At 36.9% G+C, this 21,719-nt stretch overlaps 1 protein-coding gene across 1 annotated transcript in view; it reads right to left on the bottom strand.

The window, feature by feature from the left end:
* Positions 1-4,914: 4,914 nt before the first annotated feature.
* GPR149 (G protein-coupled receptor 149) overlaps positions 4,915-21,719 on the bottom strand; it is a gene marked incomplete at both ends in the record, with an annotated part of 72,113 nt that continues 55,308 nt past the window's right edge. Inside the window, one exon of the mRNA XM_081301819.1 lies at positions 4,915-5,487. Coding sequence (XP_081157945.1) covers positions 4,915-5,487 — 573 coding nt within the window. The remainder of the gene's footprint in view (positions 5,488-21,719) is intronic.

Genomic DNA, 21,719 nt, shown 5'->3' with positions numbered 1-21,719 from the left:
CTAAGCTACGTGTGTGGGGAGGAAGGTTCTAAAGTGCAGTTACAAGTATTTTTTTTTTTTTTGTACAGTGAGCCACCTGAAAATTTGGTGTAAAAACAATCATTATGCTTATGTAGTTCATGCATCAGGAATTTGGACAAGGCATAGAGAAGAGAGTTTTTCCTTGCTGCAAGATGGGTGGTATCTCTTCTGGAAGGCTTACTAGTTTGCATCTAGAATCATTTGGAGGCATCTTCCCTGGAATATCTGCTGGTGGCTGCAGGCTTTGGCTGGAGCTTGGTTGGCTGTGGGCTGGGAGGCCTCCTTGTAGCCCCTCCCTTGGCTTCCCTGTGTGGCCTCCTTTGAGCCTTGCAGCATGACAGCTGGGTTCTAAGAGCAGGTGTCATAGAGCAAGGAGGAAATGTTTGGCATTAACTAACCTCAGAAGTCACACAGCATTTTACTAGTTGAGACGGTTACAGATGTCCATCTGGGACCACATCTGGAATAAGACCCAAGGTCCATACCTAGCCTACAGGGAGCTACTGACCTGCCTTTCCCTTCCTCACCAGTCTGCCTCCACCTGCCTGCACTCTCTCCCTCTCTCACTTATCTATATTTGTGTTGACCTCCTGGATGGTTCCACAGCATCCACAAGCACCCTCCTGCTTCCAGAAACTTTTGGCTCTCTTTGCTGGGCTAGGATTTCCCGAGAGAATCACAGTATGCATCCTATTTTGAGTCTCTTGTTCATGAACCTTTCCTGACTGAATTATTAGAAAATGCTCTCAGTATTTTCCTTTACTCTAATTTTTTTCCTCAGCACTTACTACCTGATTCTGCTTTTAGTTGGTCTCCTTGGTACTTAACACATGCATGCATGCTCACATGCATACACACATACACATTCACTACTCATGATGGTGTTATATCCAAATAAATCCATCAGAAATTGAGTGTATCCTAAGCTGAAAATGTGTTTGATGCTCCTAACTTGCCAAACGTCATAGCTTAGCAACACGACCCTCCAAGTCCCGTTGTCTGCCTGAGGATCCTGGGCTAACTGGGCACTCCAGCGCAGTGATGCCTCCCAGCTTCTCAAGAGATTAACCTACCATGTTTCACTAGCTTGGAGAAAGGTCAGAAAATTAGAAGTATAGTTTCTGCTGAATGTGTATGGATTTTGCATATTTTTCATAAAGTCAAAATTTTTAAATGGGATCACTATATGTTGGTACCATTTATATATGTATATATGTAATGTGTAGTAAAGAACCTGATCTTATCCAGAGAGGTGTAGTCTCTAATGCCCTACAATGTCATGCTTGATCAGGCTGTCTTTGAGGTCCTTGGCCCAGACAGACAGTAATAATGTGATTGATAGTGGGGGCTTTGGGGCTTTGATAGTGCTGGCTTGACCTCCAAAGGGGCTGGAAACTAGCATCAGTCTGGTGAGCAGTCCATCCTGCTTACCTCTGCCCCTACTGTGATGAAACCCATTAAAGACACTGGACTCAGTTTCAGATGGCTTTCCTGGTTGGCAATATTCTGCATATGTTGTCACACACCGATGCCAGGGAAGTATTGCTGTCCATGACACCACAGGAAAGGTGCAACATAGATTCCACACTTAGTTTTCCTGGATTCTGCTCTATATACTTCTAACCTTGGCAGATTTCAATTTGTAATCTTTTGCCCATAATAAACCATAACCATGAATGTAGTTTCCCATGAGTTCTATGACTCCATCAAGTGAATATGCAAACAGAACCCTGTGAACTTGCAGTTGTGTCAAGAGGGAGGCAGTCTTATATGGTCTGTGTTCACCAACTGCAGTTCCTTGACTCACAGAATATGTATATTTATGTATGTATTTTGTTTTCTTCCCAGTTACAATTCCAAGTAACTAGAATAATTTGTAATATGTAGTAGTCATCTATTGTAGTGAAGAAATGAATGGAATTAATGGAAAAGTACAGAAATTAAGAGGAAATCTGTGAAATCCAACCCTGTAGAATCATGTTAAGAAAGCCTCCAAGAGATGCATAACCAAGTTCTCCTTTATTATATTCTGAGAAATTCTGTCTTCAGAATGAGTTGTCTCTGACAGTCACAACTTTTGGAAGTTTGGAAGATTATGTGTTTTTATTATTCGAGAGGTGTAGGAATTATGTTTGCAGTTTGTAAGTGTCGCCACCAGATGGTGACATTTTTATTAGGTAGCAAGTTGTTTTTATCCTCAGATACATCAATTTATGGAGAAAAGAGATAAGCTATCCAAAGTACTTCCTAATAAGAGCAACTATGTGATCATATTTTACAAGAGTAAGAGATCGGAATATATCTATCACAAGATATCAGTAAGGGTAGTTCCTGTGCCAGGAACACGTTTTGATCATTAGAATCACTCTAAGGAGTAAACAAGCCTGAGCAGACTGTGTAGTGAACTTCCCTCTCCACTGTCCATGTGGGTCTGGAGGAGCCACATGTGCTTGTTCACAGATCTGCCTGGTCTTTCTTGCAGACCCAGCCACTGTTGGTTTAGGGGTCGAGGTGTCACAGCTTAGCCCTATGTTGTGATGAGCAGGTTTCTTTGGGCTACATCATCCCAATACTTCTTCATACAGCAGAATTTTGAAATGTGCCTCTTGTGTCGTTCAGTACCAAGGGCTGTTCAGGGTATATCCTAGTGGGTTTCGTTTTCTCAGTCCCCAGCTGTGTTCTTCTCCAGTGAAAAGAATGTGGAAGACAGCAGGGAAGTGGGTGCTGTCTTCTAGCCCAGTTCCTCTGCTCTTCTGACCTGATTTCTATCGTCTTTCCATTCACTGTGCCCAGTTAAAAGGGGTTTGTTTGCATTCTTTACTGTCTCTTCAGTTTTATTATGATCCTGTTTCTAATTTCCTTGTTGCCCAAAACTGCATTTTTAAGTAGCAGTATCATATACCTCTTCTTTAGAAAATGATATGTCTACATTTATCAGTCTGTCTTTTAAGCATTATTGGAATATTCCATTAACCTTTATTTTTAAAAGACATTTGATGTTAATGATTGATAACATTAGACTGATTTGACATTTGTCATTGTGTTAAAATTTGAATTTATAGGTATGCCTTATTTGAGACTTGATTGCAAGCATTACTAATGGCATTGCATTTGCTTCCCAAATTTAGATAACGAGATATTGAGTAGTTATGTAAAACATGGAGAAAGTCCACTGAGATCATCATTTTGAAAATTATTTTTTCTTGGTGGCAAAAAATGCCTTCTAAAAATGAAGTCATCTGAAAGCCCATTTGAATCAGCTTGGGATTTCAGTTTGGTATAATTAAATCACCAAAACGAGCTGTTCCAGGGAACAATTCACTCAATCTATAAGTTAATAAATGAGATGTGAGTGAGGTGGGCCACAAAAATGTCATTTCAGTAATTTTGGGAAGTATTTATGTGATATATTTACTATCCACATACAGAAGAGAAGAATAAAGCAGTTTGAGGAAAAATCACTTCATAATGTTTGAAATATACATCATAATAAACTGACAAAGGAGATTTTGCAACTTAATGTATTTTGAAATTAATCTTGAAAAGTCTACCTTACAGTCATTTAATAGAACATATTTTGAATCATTTCTTTGGGAGAACATATCTTTGGGGAAGAAAGAAAACAGTGCTTCAACTTAAAGTAATATTTGAAATAAAACTGTGCTTCAAGAATGTCTAAGTAATTCACCCAACTTGCACCTTAGGGACACTTTTGTTTTAGACTTAGAGGGTTTCCCTCTACTTTATCCTGCACCTCTTAGGACTTAATCTGGAAGTTTTCCCAAAAAATTTCCATTCAAATAAACCAGACAGTTCAGGATGAAGTGTACAATTACAGCCTTGTTGAAGCTTGGATCTTAAAAATTCAGGTAGTAGGGTCTTGTCCCAAGGAAAGTGCTGTTGGGAAGAAAGGGTGACTCTATAGGGTCTGGTGGAGGTCCTTGGGTGGTTGGGACATGCCCTTGAAGGGGAGTGTGGGATGGGTCCTTCCTCTGTCCCTTGCTCCCTGGCTCACCCTGACCTGAGTGGCTTTGCCACATGCTGCTACCATGATGTGCTGCCCAGCATAGCTTTAAATACAATTGGGCCAACCAGTCATGGACTGGAGTCCCTGAAATTGTGAGCCAAATAGACCTTTTCTCTCTGTAAGTTGATTATGTCAGGTATGTATTATAGTAAAGGAACACTAACACAAACTTTTACAATAATATTTGAATTAGAGACTACTTTGAATTACACCTGTAACATACGACATACTAGTTTTATAGGCTAGCTGTTACATTTAAGAGAGAGAGAAAAATAAGAACCAGCATTTATAGAAATGAAAGAAACAACTATTTATAAACTAGAGACATGCGTATTTCCAAGATGGAAGCTAATTTGCTTTTAAACACAAGAATGTATTTCCCAGACACAGGTGTAAAGATAACACAGTAATTGGAATAAGCTTGCTTTGCTAGCCACATTTAGACAAGGCTCTTCAAATATAACTTGAAGTTTTGCTACATTGCTTCCATTGTCAAAATGCCTCTTTCCCCCCTTTCTGTGAAGGCCAACACTGGGTGTAGAAACATGTGCATGGGATCAGTATATGCACATGACAAACACAGGCAAACACATTAGTAAACTAGGCCAGGATTTGACTTAGAAAAGATTTTTTTAGAAATCAGATATGACAGGAAATCATTTAATTACCACAGTGTGTGATCTTAGGTAGCACATAAGATGCACTCAGTGTCTGCACTGGTTCCAGTTCCTCACACTGAGCATAATCAACTAGTAGAGCAGTGAAGCTCACACCCACGGGAGATGGCAGGACCTCAGCCCTGGAAGGAGGGCTGGTGCGCAGTGTGTGGTGGCAGGGTCCCCTCTGCCTGTTAGAGTGGCCCATTGCTAAGTCCCCTTGCCTTCCTCCTCCCTCTTCCTGTAAGCTTGATTGAGCAGCTGGATTTCCTCCTGGTAGCCCTCCCTTTCCTGGTGCTGCCTCTTGCTGTTCTGTCTGTGAGCTTCCACGGTGTCTGGAATGGAGATGTTGATGTCTCCATCAGGATTGCTGGTGGGTAAAAAAAGGGAGTAGGAAGCCGACTCCCCTAGATCACATGAAACAAATCTGTTCTCTTTCCGTGAGTAGCGCAGAGATGGGGATCTGACTTGGGTGGAGGACTGGCTGATGTTGCTGATGATTGACACAGTGTCCAGGGCCTCCTCATTGTCGCAAATTTCAAGAACCTCGAGGTGTATTTTCACACTGGTGTCCGCAAATGTGGAGTGAGACTCCTCTGAGTTTGGTTCATGGCCAACGCTTTTAGATCGATAGACTTCTATTTTCTTAGAGGTCGGGGTTATTTTTTGCCCTTCTGCGCTTACCTCATATGTAGAAAGAGAGAGGGTTTTCCCTGTAGGTGCCTGGAGAGACACCGTCCCCTGGAATGCACACAAGGGAATGGCGAGCCCACCACCAGCACGCTGCGGACAGAAACAACATGTTGTTATGGAAAATGAGTCTCTGAGAGAGGCATATTTACAAATTTATTTTATGCATCAGAATAGTAAAATTTTTCTCTTTCAGAACCATTTCCCTAGAAACTGTTTATAGATATAGGAATCATGTCACAAAAGTACCAAGCTCAGTTTCTCCAAGTTCAAATACAGCCTCTAAATGAGCACAGTCAGGAACCTTTCTTTGAAGATAAGGAGCATATTTCCACAGTTGAAGGCAAAATGAATGTACTGATGGGAAGGAATAGAAGTTTCTAAGTGAAGAGTTTGGGCATAAAATTGAATGCATATTTACAATATAGAGTTGCTTTTATATGTTTGTTAAATATTCATTTACATTTAAAAGTTTGCATAGGTTGAAAGAAATGCCAACTGCATTATCAGCCTGTAATTTTTTTTCTAATTAGTATGCCTGAGAGAATGATGATTGTACAATGGTGACTCAATTAAGTACAAAAGCTATTTCAACTTTTTGGTTTGAACATTCGTAAGAGGAACTAAATGTCATCAGAACTATGCTGCAGTGGCTTTCTTTCCAGAGAAACCACAGTCATTAAAGTAACCCAACAATGGAAAACCCCTCTACATCACTGCAAAATCTTTCATAGAAGTTTAAATCTTTTCTATTATACTTTGTATATTGTTATTTTTCAAACCATACTCACCACTGAGATGTGCTTAAGAAATGGAGAAGAAAATAAAATTAATTCTTGTGAAAGTCTGTGCTTCATATTGCTAATTCATCCCTTTATACTTTCAACTGACCCTTTTTCCCCTGCATGTTAATTAGTCTCACAAGCAGATGGCAATATGCAAAATTTCCCTGTACAATGGTTCTCAAAACCAAGTTCCTAGACCATCATCATCATCTGATAACTTGTAAGAAATGCAAGTGTTAAAGCTGAATGCTAGACTTCCTAAATTAAGACACTCTGAACACAGGGTCTAGCAGTCTGTTTTAACAAGCCCTCTGGGTGATGCGGTTCTCTAGTAAAGTTTGAGATACATTGCTCTAACTACAGAAATGTCACAGTTCAATAAAAGAAGGGTGTGTTGGTCTGACATTCTATACATGTGCTTACTACCCTAAAAGCCTGGATTTACCTAACTGTTTCTGTCTACCAGGGGAATTGATAGGTAGCTACTGGTGTTTTACCTGTTTGGGATGGCCAGCCTTCCCAATTTCCCTAGGACTGTTATAGCATTGAAATTTCTGCATTTCCAGAAATTCCTCAGTCTTAGGCAAATTGTTGTTGAGCGGTGGAGAGTGGGAGCTTGGTTACCTGTTTTCCATGAACATTTTGTATCTAGACCCAAGAAGAGTGACTAGAGGAAGCACAGGATCAGGTCCCACTTTTGGAGAGCAGCTTGGGTTCTCTTCTGTTCAGAGAAGTCTGTATGACAAAGTGTACCACAAACTTCTTGGGTGCTTTTACACTGTGCTCCTTCAGTGAATTTCGGGAATATGAAGAATGCATTCTGGTATGTGTATGGCATGTCTCCAGATTTTCCCAGTTACTCCCTGTGGAGAAGTTTTGAATTCCATTTATCCATAAATGGACCTGGGAACCTGACTTCAGGGCCTTGTACTCCAAGGGGCCAAAAACTTTAACAGCATATTCTATAAAGTTCAGTTTGGCCTTCTGCCGAGGCCGAGGACTTCATCAGCTCCACTGAATGATGTGGATGAAGCTGGAAACAACACTGAGTTTCACAGCTGTAAATAGTGGTGTTTGGTGGCAGCTTTTGGCAAAGAGAAAATGGCCTCCATGTTTATTAATCTATTCATTGAACATTTGCTAATTGTTATATGCCAGAATCTTAGCAAGCATTGGGAGTGCAGAGATCCCACAGATGGTTGAACAAGTAAGACATGTCAAGATAAAACATTTTTAGCTTTAGGTGTAGTAACTGAGTTACCAAGTTCTATGGGATCCAAAAAATGATTACCTCTGATGGAGAGATTAAATGTAGGGGTGGCACTTGAAATTGACCTTAAGAATAAAAAGATTTGTAGTTTTAAAAGCCAGCCAGCCAGCGAGCCTGCCTGTCTGCCTGCCTGTCTGCTTCCTTCCAATACAAAATGTAACAGGATATTGAGCCATTTTAGCTTATTTACATACATGTTACACTTCTTGCTGATTATGAAGAAGAATTTATAGCATCACATTGTGAAGCTAGTTTACATATATCCTTTTAAATGACATAAACATCAGTGTTACCGTCCTTAGTATCAGACTTTACAGGCCTTGATTTCTGAGTGACACCTCATAAGTTGAAGGACTATCCTAAAAAATGTCCCAAAACACTTTTGTTATCAAAGACAGAAACTTCTGTATTATTTTTTAAATAAAACTTGAATGAAACATTACTCAATCAGAAAATCCAACTGTCATGTAGTAAAACTTATAAATACAGCTTTCTTTCTTTCTTCTGAGAGTAAATCTGAAAACTGAACTCCCTTACATGATACTTTGTTATGAGAAAAAAAAAATCTACCTCAGTGCTTCATAAATAATTTCTAACATTTTTTACATGATGTGATACATTATGTAAACAACGTGCTATGGACTATACTAGCTTAAGACAAAAATATGCTACAGAAACTTAGTTACTAGGCAGTCCTCAGTGGTTTAGACATGTCTGTCTAGGGAGAATTTTCACTAGACCATTTACCACGTAATCACGTACCATGTTCTTATGTGTACCAACTTGCACCACTGAAAAGCCATTAATATATACCAAATGAGATGATGAATTATGTGCATCTGATTTTATATTTCCACATAATGCACATTGCAATAACTCCCCCAAGATAACCTTCCCTTCAAAGGATTAAACCAACCTCACTAAGGTAGCAAATGACAGCTCATTAAAATTGGCATTTCAGAATTGCATAGAACCAGGGTTTGGTTAAGTATAAAGCCTGATTTTCCTGAAATAACATACAAAGACCTAAGTTATTAAAATCATTCTGAAGCATTCTCATTCAAATGGATGGTCTCCATTTAAAAGACATAGGGGCAAGAACACAAAGACGACAACAAAAATCAGCCTGGTTAAAAATGTGCAAAAAACTTTCATAGATAACTTCTCTAAAGAAGATCTACAAATGGCCAGGAAGCATAGAGAAAATGCTCAACATCACTTCTTACTAGGAAAATGCAAATGAAGACTGCAGTGTGATACCACATGGCACCTGTTGGTCTGACTGTTATTTTAAAAAATAAACCATAAATGAGGAGAATGTGTAGAAATTGAAACTCTTACACACTGTTGATAGGAATGTAAAATGTGGTAACTGCTACAGAAAACAGAATATAAGTTCCTCAAAAAGTTGAAAATTGGAATTATCACATGATCTGGCGATTCCACTTCTGGGAATATACTGAAAAAGAATTTAAAATGGTCTTAAAGGGATATATGCACACTGATGTTCATGGCTGCGTTATCTGCAATAGCTAATGTGGGAGCCATCTAAGTGTCGACTTGTTGATGGGTGGTTAAGGAAAATATGATATATACATATAATGGGATATCATTCAGGATTAGAAAGGAAATTCTGCCATATATTACAACATGGATGAACCTCAAAGACATTATACTAAGTGAAATAAGCCTATTGTGGGAAAATAAATACTGTATGATTCCAGTTCTATGAGGTAATTAGAATAGTCAAAATGTAAAGATAGGAAGTAAAATAATAGATTCTAGGGACTGGGGAGAAAGAGTAATGGCAGAAGGGGCAGGGGGTAATTGTTTAATGCACATAGAGTTTTAGTTTCAATAAATGAACAGAGTACTAGAGATAAATGGTGATGGTCATGGCATTGTTATATAAATATACTTAGTACCACGGAACTATACATTTAAAATTGATTAAGATAGTAAATTTTACGTGTATTTTACCACAATTCAAAAATTAGGGGGAAAAATTAGGAGACAGATTATATAGAAACAGATATGAGCATCCATTTATACTATTAATCCAAAATTGGCAACTTAATTTCAGCAAAACAGTATTACCCGTCATTTTAAGCCAATTTATTAATTACAATCATGCTGGGGTGTAAATATTTAATGTATAAATTTGCTTTGGTTATAGAGTTCATGAACAGTTACTCCATGTGATTCATGCCGCAATATACCCATGCTGAGTTATTATGAAAATATTGGAGAAAAAGTTCCTTAACCTGGATAGATCAAGGGATAAGAAAATCCAGGAAACTTCCTATGTCATGACTCAGTTTTTACAGATGAGTAGAAATATCTGATATAAATGCTTTTGTGTAACATTCTTCTAGAGGTCCTAGCTGGGCAAAAATCAAGAAAAAGAAATAAGGAGCATAAATGTTGAGTAGAAAAAGACAAGAATATCTTACAGATGAAATAATTTACAGATGAAAATATTGTAGAAAATTCTAGAGAAGCACATCCAAAAAAGAACTCATTAGGGAGTTTAGTAAGGTGACTGAGTGCTAGATAAGTAAACAGTTTTTGCCAACAAAAAGCATATTTTGAGATGGTCCTATTCAGAAATAACAAAGCTATAAAAGTGTGTGACACTTTATGAAGAAAACACTACAATAATGAGAAATCCAGAAGAAATTACAAACAATGTTTTCTCATCAGAAAACTATATTTAGATACAAAAATTTGATTAAAATAAGTTTTAATCAAAAATCCCAAAGAAATTTTATTTTGGAACTTAAAAAATTCTGCTCAAGAATTATTTGCTGGAATAAATATGCTTGCAAATAACCAAGAAAATTGGAAGCAGACTAATGAGGTGGACTTTCAAATAGAAAATGAAGTTATAGTAGCTAATAGAGGGTGTTAATGGCAAGATTTGATAAATATGTAAAAGAGGCTAGACAGTCAGGAAGCTAGTTTAGTATATAATGAAAACGGCAATTCAACGTATGTGGGGTAATTGTCCTTTAAACAACAAACCCCCAAATCAAAATAAATAGGAGAAGGATTCAAATGAATTCTTTACATGTCATCGGCTGTACATTACAAAATTAGATCCCTTTTCATTTCACGTGAACATTTTAAAAAATTGTTAATTCTTTTAAAAGCCTAGGTCAATGAGAACTTTTCAGATCTGGACTGAAAACTGGGAGTCATGAAGTAAAAGATCGACATATTTGATTGCCAAAAAAGAACAAAAATTGAATTTCCCCTGTAGAATATATAGTATAAACAAAGACAGAAGGACCACAGGGCAGATACCTGTAGCCTAGGTAAGAGAGCATTTACTAGTTAAAATATAGAGAGTTCCTCTGAATCAATGATAAATCTCCAGCAGGAAAGTGGAAAGGGAAATTAAGCTTAAGTTTAAAGAAAGAACAAAACATGGCAAATGCACAAAAAGATTATCAATTTCACCAACAATAAAAAGCAAGTAGAAACAATGAATCATCTTAATTTCTCAGATTGCCCTCCATGAAAAACAAAACAACAACAACAACAAAAAAAAATCTCAGAAGAAATAAAAAGATTGATGTTATCTTTAGGGTACATTTTTGACCATATTTGACTGCAAAACAAAACTACATATACTTACCAGCAATCTTATTTTTGTGAGTCTGTTCCACCAAATGTCAGCACATAGTAGTGTTTATTTCAGCACTTTTGTAAGCCCCTGGTTAGAAACAACCTAAGTATCCATGGTTTGGGAAATAATTTAATACATTGTGGTAGAGTTATATACTGGGAACTCTGCTGAATGAATGAGGTAAGGCTGTACAGGCTGCATGGGTAAAACCACTTCCATACAATTTACATTATAAAAGCCAACTGCAAATCTATATTATAGTTTTCTTGTAGAAAAATACCCACCAGAAATCAAGCCAGAAAATTATTCAAGTATAGGAATAAAGTAGATACACGGTACTTCTATACTATAGGCCTAGAAAAAATTTTGAAAGACTACCAGACAATTGTTTTCAACATTATTTTAAGATTTTTTCATCTCTAAATTGTATCATTTTTTCTTTGTTACTGTGGTTATTATTTCAGTTATGGAAATGTATTGGGTAGTGGAGGAGGCAGAGACTCTTACTCATGATGGTGTCAGCCCCAGGCCTCCAGAGTTGGATTCTAAACTACATTTGGAGTTTGCTTTCTTATTAGGTTAGGAAACAGAAGATACTCTGGATGGAAGGTTATGTCTCAAAATCTTGCCCTCATGTTTTGGTTGATTGGAATAAGAGTCCCAGTTGGGGTATATAGCTAATTTCTTATTCACATTTTAAAGAATAGAAAATGCCACTAAAATAGTTGAATTATCACAGTCTATTAAAATAATCTTCTGGCTCTAGTTAGACAAAAAGTTACAGCATTCTCAGAGTGCTAGAGTCTATAATAAGTCAGAATCTCCTCCCTAATTTTACTGGAAAAACTGTTTTATAAATATTCAAGTTCAGTGTCCATCATTGTAAATGTAAGAGTTCTGCCTGGGGAAAAATAGAGAAGGAACATGAATTACAACCATAGTGCCGTGCTGTCCACGGATTTGCAACCCATTCAGAAGTTCAAGAACAATTTTTTTTTTTTAAAGAGAGAGAGATAGAAATTTTATTATTTATTTTTTAGTTTTCGGCAGACACAACATCTTTGTTTGTATGTGGTGCTGAGGATTGAACCCGGGCTGCATGCATGCCAGGCGAGCACGCTACCACTTGAGCCACATCCCCAGCCCCTCAAGAATAATTTTGAAAAGACACCAACAGAAAATGGCAATAAAGCTTTATGAGAAAATGAACATTAATTGTGTGAAGTAAGAGATAATACAAAAACCTATCAATACTGGCTTAATCTATCTTTACACTGGTGCTGAGCTGAATAGTGTCCCCCCAAAATTGGTGTCTACCCACCTCTGTGAATGTGACCTTTTTTGAAAATAGGGTTTTTGCAGGTGCAATGAAATTGAGATGAAGTTATTGAATTCAAATGGGCCCTCACACAGCTATTGGTATCCTTAGGAGAAGAGGAAAATTTGGACACACACACACACACACACAGAAGTTGGCCATTCGAGGATGCAGATAATGGTTGGATTTATGTAACCACAAGCCAAAGAACACAAAGGATTACTGGGAGATACAGAGAAGCATGAAAGGACCTCAGGAGAGTGCACAGCCCTGCTGACACCTGGATTTCAGATTTCTGGGCCTCAGAACACAGATTTCTATTATTTTAAGCCACCCGAGTTTGTGGTGATTTGTCTAGCAAAAATGCAATACAATGTTTTATGCAAATAGGTACAAAAATTTATATGTAAATGACTTTATTTTGCAAAGTCCTACAACTTCCCACTTTTTCTTGGAGACAGGCTATGTGGTTGCTTTTCTCCAATTCACAGAAAATATAATCTCCTCAAGGGAAAAGAACATTTCCAGTTGATCTTTATTTTCTCTGACATTTGTAACAGTACCTAGCACATAGCAGGCCCTCAAAAAATATTTGTTGAATGATTATAATTATGCATGAATAAATGCATCTGTAACATTGACCTTACATGATTTTTAGATTCCATATTTTAACCTTCTAAAGCACAAAAAATAGGATCATTTTTTTTAAATATTGCATTTACAACTTTATTTTTGTATTTTGACAGTCCTATGTAATATGTATTGGCAGTCATAAGTGCATCAGAATGTTATATTAGAATGTATTCTTTTTAAAAATAAAATATATAGAACTTAATTGCATGTGAAAATGTATTGCATGATAAAGAATGATAGATTCAGAGAACATAAAATGATTCATTTCATAGTCTCTGTTTTCTTTCCATCAAAAAGTCAATGAATTAGCATATGCTGTCAGAAATAATGATGATCCATTATCGCTGTAATCCTGAGTGGGTGGCAGGGAGCCTTTTTATTTGGAAATGAAAAGCAGTATCTAAACCTCACAAATACTTCAGGAGGGGGAACATGCCATGTGAGCACATTAGCACAAATAATCTACTGTGTTATTTGACTCAGACTTACTGACCTTGGGTACATTGAATACTTTTTATTTCTTTGCTATACGCCTCTAGGTGAATTCAGGGTGAAATTACAATATAAAAAGAGTTCCTTTTAATTTCGCTCCTAACAAGGTGAAATATTCTGTTGATCTGAATCACTCAACTTCAGAAAGATATAATATAGCAGGTAACATCATACCCATTTTCAATGATCTGGGAGGTGGTCATGGGTTTTCTGCCCTGGAAAGGAGGACTGTATCATTAACTCATGAATAATCCAAGTGATTGACAACGCAAATATAAATAAACTCATATAGATGACCTATAGGTGATTTAGATGACTTTTAGTCTCTAAAAATGTACAAACTGAGAAATTTAAGTCAAGCAAGACCACCTAAAATGGTTTTGGGGAAAAGGGATAGAGACACTAAAAGGAAAAAAGTAGAGTGAGAACTTGGTGAGGAAAGGAAAAGCCAATGTTTAATCATTTGCTCTTTGGAGTTTTACTCAGTAAGTAAAATTACGTGGTTGCTGTCTTTCTATTTACTTATTTATTCAACTCCCAAAGTTTCTTTGCAGTATACTGCCATATTCATGTAAATATTTAGTAAACCCAAGTAAGAGCACACAAGAGCTGCTAGAGGCAGGATAGGACAGCTTTGATCAAAGGCCACCACTGGCATGGAAAGGGCCAGGCATGTGAACACACTTCACCATTAGTTCTCCCAGGACTTAGGCCCATAAATTAAGCCTTTTCTTTATAATGATACAAAGCCTATAACTGATTTAAGATTGATATTCTCATAGCAAGTACTTATTGATACCGCTAAACACAAGCCACAGGTCAGACTTCTTGCTGAGCACCTCCACTCTCATAGTTAATATTCACATTAATCTTATGAGAGACATTGATTGTCACCATCACACACACAAATGATATAACTGAGTTATAGGTGGTAAAACAAATCATTTCTTGGCAGAGTCAAATCCAAATCCAAAGTCACTTTCTCAGATCCTCTACTGTTAGCCATTATGTGCTAGGAGCCACAAGCAAATATACGATGTATGGCACCTTTGGTTGTAAAGTGACGCCAGCTAGCCACTGAGATATGATTATGTTAAGATTTACATTCATATGGAAATTGGACTCCCGCTGTTCACCTTGGCCTGCTACCGGACTTATGTTACGGGACTCATGGAGAGTTCCCATTGGTTGGGGAAGGATAGTAGAAAGGAATTCTGGGGGAGGTCCGGGGGACCCCCGGTTCCGGGAGGTGCGCGGTTCCGGTAGACGCCCGCGTGGGAGGACAGGGTTTGGCTTGCCGGCGCCTAGAGAGTATCGGCGGCTTTTTCAAAATAAAGTTTTGTTCCTGCTTGAGTGGCTCGTGATTCTGTGCCCAGCCAAAACTGTGGCAATTATGCTATTTCAAGGTGTAGTGAAAATATGGGTGGCCTCTCACTCTCCCACTGCAGCTAGAAGCCTGAGATAAAAGATGGAAGACATCCCACTCTCTAATTCCTGCAGTGTCTTGTGGATATAGGAGAGAGAAAGCATTTATTCACATTAGGATGTGAGGGCATATTCAGAGAAGAACCATAAGAAAATGGCCTTTAAAAGGTAGTTTTAATAGGCAGAAAAGTGAGACAAGCATGTTCTAGGCAATTGGAAGTTGGGAAAATCACATAGGAAGTGAAAAGTGGGTCAGGACAGGTTTGACTCAGGGATGAGAAGCTGAACACAGATGTGAATTTGCTTGTAACCCACAGACAAGGAAGAACCTCTGTTTCTCATTTCTATAATTGTGGAAACAAGTCAGATACACTACTACCAGGTGCTGCCCTAGGCACTTTGCGTGTAAATCCTCGTTTAATGTAATTGTAAGCATGGTAAAAGCATTTTCATTTTGCAGATCAGAAGGTCAGGTGTGAAGAGGTAACTAACTTGCAGGGTTCCTTAGGGAAATTGAGGTTGAGTGGACTGGGGATATAGCTCAGTTAGTAGAGTGCTTGCCTCATATGCACAAGGCCTTGGGTTCAATCCCCAGCAAAATAAATAAATAAACAAACAAACAAACAAACAAACAAATAAATAAATAAATCACAGAAGGAAAGTGAAGTTGGAACTCTGATCTAAACTAAACTCAAGATTCCAAAACCATTCCATTGTGCCTCTCGGGACCAAAGAAGACAACTGAGGATCCTGTGAGGGGTGCATTGGAGGAAGGACAGTGGGCTAGCAGCGGGAGCTATTAGAGGTTTTAAAAATCTCATGTGCAGAGTAAGGATCTGGACTTCAGTACTGGAAGTAGAAGTGGCAAACCTGGTGAGGACTTGAAAGGCAGTAGAACTCTTGGGACTGTGGACTGTGGAGTGACGTGCACTGGGCATTAAACCCCATGGTCACTATCTCTGTAATCCTCAACTTTCTAAGCCTCAGCCATCTCATGTGCAGAACGTGAATGTTAAGCAAGTGAATGCACCTGCAACAGTAGTGGGACACCTCACACATAGCAAGTGCTCCAAAGACATTAGTTGTTTTTGGAAGGTGAAGCGAGAGGAATCCAAGATGTCTTCCAGACTTCTTTCCCCATGCCTGGTACCAGTGGTTGAGATGAGGAAGAAGTAGGTAAGTCAATGCTATCAAACAATGTTTTATCTCCTGTTTAGCATGTTCCTTTTATTCTTAGAAATTAAATAAACCAAGTAAAAATCAGAGATTAGCAGAATGGATTGAAATCATGTCCAAACTATGTATAATTGTAAAAATGAGTTGGTAGAATATAGAAGAGTAGGAAAAGACATATTATGCAGAAATCAATCAAAGGAAACAAGAGTGTCCATATTAATATGAGAAAAAAGAGACTTCAGAACAAAGAAAATTATCAGCAATTAGGAAGATTATCATGGAGTAGCAAAAGGATCAATGCACCAGGAAGACATAGCGATCCTAAATGTACATATAGCAGACAACAGGGCTGTAAAATAATAAGACAAGATGGTAGAACTGAAAGGAGAAAGAATCAAGTTTGCAATAAAAGAGACTTCGACACTCCCTGTGGACAACTGATAGACTACATGGATTGAAGATTAACACCATCCACCAGTATGATCTGATCACCAATCTGTAGAAAATTTTATAAAAGAAAATTCCACCTAACAACAGCAGGATACACTGTATTTTCAAGTATTCATGAAACATAAACTAATATAGACCATGTCTGGGCCATAGAACAAACGCAGATAAATTTAAAAGAAATTAAATTATACAGACTATTGTTCTCTGGTCATAATGGAATCATGGTAGTAAAAAATAGCAGAAAGATCTAACAGGTAAATCTTCAGACTCTCAGAAACTAAACAAAACACCTATAAATAACCCATGAGTCAAAGTGTAAGTCATGAGGGAAATTAAAAAATTCACTGAACTGAATTAAAATAAACACGTCAAAATTCATGCTAATGCAGTTCTGACAAGGAAATTTAAAGCACTCAATCCACATACTAGGAAAGAGAAATGGTCCCAAGTCAGTAATCTAAGCTCTTACCTCAATACATTGTTTAGAAAAAGGACAAAATATACCAAGCAAATATCAAGGAGGAAATATAAAGATAAGGGAAGAAATCAATGAAATTGTAAACAGAAAAACAACAGGGGAAAAAGTCTATGAAAAAAAAAGTTGCTTTTTTTTTAACAGATCAATAAAATTCACAAACCTTTAGCAACATAGATTAAAAAAAAAAAAAAAGGAAGACACAAATTTCCGGTATTAGGAATGAAACAGAAGAAGTCAACACAGAATCTGCAGACATTGAAAAGATAGGAAATACTATAAACAATGTTGCACATTTAAATTTGACAACTTAGATGAAATGGACTGATTCCTTTAAAAACACAAAAACTACCACAACGTACACACTATGAAATAGGTAGTCTGAATTTCCTTTATACCTATTAAGACCACTGCAATCATTATTTTAAAATGCCAAAAAAGAAGTATATTCAGGCCCAGGTAGTTTCACTGGAGAAATCTATCAAACATTTAGGGAAGGACTAATATAAATTCTGCAGTCTCTTGCAGAAAATAGAAAAATACTTCTTCATCTATCTAATAAACCAAGGCTTGCCCTGATACCGAAACTACAAAAACAATACAAAATAAATAAAACTACAGATTGATCTGATTTATGAATATAGATGCAAGCATCCTTAACAAGTACTAACAAAAGGAATTCTGAAATCTATAAAAATAATTATACACCATGGCCACATGGAGATTATTAAAAAATGCAAGGTGGGTTCAATACTCAAAACTTAATTGATGTGATCAATTAGTAGGCTAAATAAGAAAAATTACATGATCTTATCAATTGATGCAGAAAAGTATTTAGCAAGATCCAATATCCATTTGTGACAAAAACAAACTCAGAAAAGTGGGCATAGAAAAAAAACTTCCTCGCTTTTATAAAGACATCCATAAAACTCTAGAGCTAACGTTATATTTTATGTTGAAAGACTACAATCCTCCTAAGACCATATCAAGTCGAGGATGTAGGTGCTCATCGATTTTATTCAACACACTGCTGGGAGTTCTAGCCAGTGCAGAAAGTTAAGAAAAGGAAACGGGTTATACAACAGGAAAGAAAGAAAGAAAACTGTCACTATGTGGAGACGACATGATTAGTCTAGGTAGAAAATCCTGAGTAATCTACAAAATACTCTTAGAATGATTATCCTACGCAGGATTGTAGGATACAAAGTATATGTACAAAATCATTGGTATTTATATGCACCAATAATGAACATGCGAACATAAACAGTTGAAAATATGGCGCCATTTACAATTGCTGAAAAAAGTTACTTTGATGTCAATCATACAAAACACATATGTACTTACATATTGGAAACTACATGGCATTCTTAAATCAATGATATGAATAAAGGAAGACACCTATGGTGTTCATGGACTGGAAGACTCAACTAGTAAAGATGTCAATTCTCTCCAAATCAAAACATAAGTTTGATGTAATTCCTATCAGAATCCCAGCAAGACATTTTTGCAGATATTAGACAAGAGTCTTTTAAAGTTTATATGGAAAGGCAAATTAACTAGCTAAAAATTACTCTTAAAAAGAATGAATATGGTGATAGGAATCAGTGTTCCTATTCCTAATGTCAGTAAAGGTACAATAATCGACACTATGTTGTTGATAGAGGGCTAAACACACAGATCAGTGGGACGGAATGGAGAATCCAAATGTAGATTCACATGCATATGCAGCTGATTTTCTACAAAGATAATGAAACAATTCGGTAGAAATAAAAGAGCCTTTCTTACAGACAGTGCTGGAGCAATTGGACACAAGTAGAGGAAAAAAATTAACCTATATCTATCTCATACTTTATTCAAAATTTACTGTTGAAGTCAAAAAGATGTAAATATACAACTTCTGTTTTAAAATGTAGCAAAAAATCTTTGAGCTCTAAGGCTGGGCAAAATGTTGTATTAGACTGGAAACCAAAATCAAGATTCATAAAAGGTAACTCCATAAGTTGGACTTCATCAAAATTAAAGACTTGGGTTTTGTGTTAGAATCTGAAGCAGTAGTTCTGTTTGTGGACCTGAGATTCTGCACTTGTTAAAAGCTCCCAGCTGATGATGCTAAGGCTGTGTTTCACAGACCAAACTTGAATATCAGGAGACAATAAAATGCTTGGCTCCTTACAGCTCTAAAATTACATGACTTCACAGATAAGTAGTTTTTGTTATTTTATAGTGTAAGCAATGTACAGAAGTAAAAGAGAATTCAATTTCAATTTAGGGAATAATAGAAATCCCTTAAATGCCTGCTTATAGCTAAATACAATACAAAACAAAATCTTACCTTTTCAAATACCTTTAATATGTTCTAAAGCATTTTTCAAAATTTTATGGCAAATGATGAACCTCTCTGATGAAAAACTGGTCAAGTGCAGCATGAAACCATTCTACACTGACCTTGTAGGCACAATGCGCCCTGTCGAAACCATTCTACACTGACCGTATAAGCACAATAAGCGCTGCTGAAATGGATGTGTCATTGCATTCACTTTACTTCACATTTATGGGAATTGTGTTCTCATATTTTCAATTCATACTTTTAAACTTGTCTGAGTCCATAAGCACAGCCATCACAGGCTATAGAAAATCCTACAGAAATTTTGAATTATAGTGTGTCATTACTCTTGGGATTATTAGATATGTTTTTTTCCCTTTCTCTGATCTAATAGAAACTAAATATCTTGCCTCTAAAAGTGACATTTCAACTCAAATGTGGTATATATTCAAGCTTATTTCCATATACTATCAAGTTTTTTTCTGTTTTTCTGAGATAATTGAGTAACTTGAAAGGAATGGCACACTAATTTAGAAAAATAAGATTTCATCAGAAATAAGTGGATCCTAAGAATTAGAATGATTTTGATTTTCCTTCCTGCCTTTCTTGTCTTTCTTTCTTTCTTTCTTTCTTTCTTTCTTTCTTTCTTTCTTTCTTTCTTTCTTTCTTCTCTCTCTCTCTCTCTCTCTCTCTCTCTCTCTCTCTCTCTCTCTCTCCCTCCCTCCCTCCCTCCCTCCCTCCCTCCCTCCCTCCCTTCCTTCCTTTCTTTCTTTTTCTCTTTTGGTCCTAGGGAGTGAACCTAAGGGCACTTTACCACCGAATCATACCTCAACCCTTTTTATTTTTTATTTTTTCCATAGAATTTTTATGTGTTCTTGTTAGTTACAAATAATAGTAGAATATATTTTGACAATATCATGCATAATATCATATATACAAGGAGCATAACTTCTAATTCTTGTGGTTGGACATGCTGTGGAGTTTCACTGGTTAAGTATTCATATGTTAACATAGGAAAGTTGCGTCCTATTCATTCTGCTGTCTTCCCCATTCCCATCTCCCTCCCTTCCAGCCATTACCCCCACCCCAATCTAATTTAGTGAACCTCCACTCCTCCCTCCCTGCTGCCTATTTTGAGTCAGCATCTGCATATCAGAGGGAACATTTGGCCTTTGGTTTGGGGGCATTGGCTTATTTCTCATATTATCATAGCCTCCAGTTCTATCCATTTATGAGCAAATACCATAATTTCATTTTTCTTTATGGCTGAATAATATTCCACTGTGTTTTATTTTTTTATACTTAGATAGGGTCTTACTAAGTTGTTTAAGGCCTCGCTAAATTGCTAAGGCTGGCCTTGAACTTATATCCTCTTGTACCAGCCTCCTGAATTATCAGAATTATATGCATATGCCACTGTGCCCAGCCAATTTCCCATATTTTAATGATACACATTCATTTAATAGGGGTGTTGTATCAGTTGTAAATATCCTACTAAAAATGACTATAAGAAAAAATATTCTTATATCTTTTTGGCTAGATTAGATGAGGAATAAAGATATATTTTTATTTGTAAGACATTTTCAAAAGATAAAAACATTGATTTGGATAAGACTTCTATGCCAGAAAAGGTTCATTGATGGTGTTTATGAAAGATGATGAGAATGTTTGTGTCAGCATATTGTAGCAAAAAAAGCATCAAAGTAAAAAACACACCTACGGAGATTAGGAATGTCTTGGGACAGGGGAATGGTGACAGGGACAGAGTAAATGGGCACACTAGATGTTGTTGGAGTGATGAACATGTCCTAAAATGGATCCATAGGGATGTTTCAAACCCAGTAACACTAGAAATCACTGAGCTGTGTGCTTGAAATGTGTAAATTATACAATATGCAAATATTCTTTGATAAGGTTTTTTTTTTTTTATTAAACTTCAATGACATTCAGGAGACCCTGAAATACACACTGTTCCACCACTAAATAGGTGCATGACCGTGCAAACAGTATTCTCACTAAAGGTCTCTGTCTCATTATCTATGAGGATGGGGTAGGGCTAGGTGAATCCCAAAGTATTTTTTTAATCTATTTTAGCCAATATAAAAGAAAGCCCACTTTCATTTCTTGACAAGTATCTAAGGGATGCTCCTCTAAAGGAAACTGCAATCACAAAATTTCTATTAATGATTGCCAAGAGATATTATGGAACTAAGACTTCTGAGGACACTATTTTAATTAATGAAGCACTGTGGCTTATGGAATGTTTTCATGCTTTCAAAATTTCTGAAATCCAAGTCACTATGCATGCCACAGTGAAAACATGTATGGTGAGAAAGCATAATAGGGG

This window comes from Spermophilus citellus, assembly GCF_964194105.1.
Source record: "Spermophilus citellus genome assembly, chromosome: 7".
In the NCBI taxonomy this organism is placed as follows: Eukaryota; Metazoa; Chordata; class Mammalia; order Rodentia; family Sciuridae; genus Spermophilus; species Spermophilus citellus.
The sequence above is the reverse complement of the archived record's forward strand: the minus strand, read 5'-3'. Positions and strand labels throughout refer to the sequence as shown.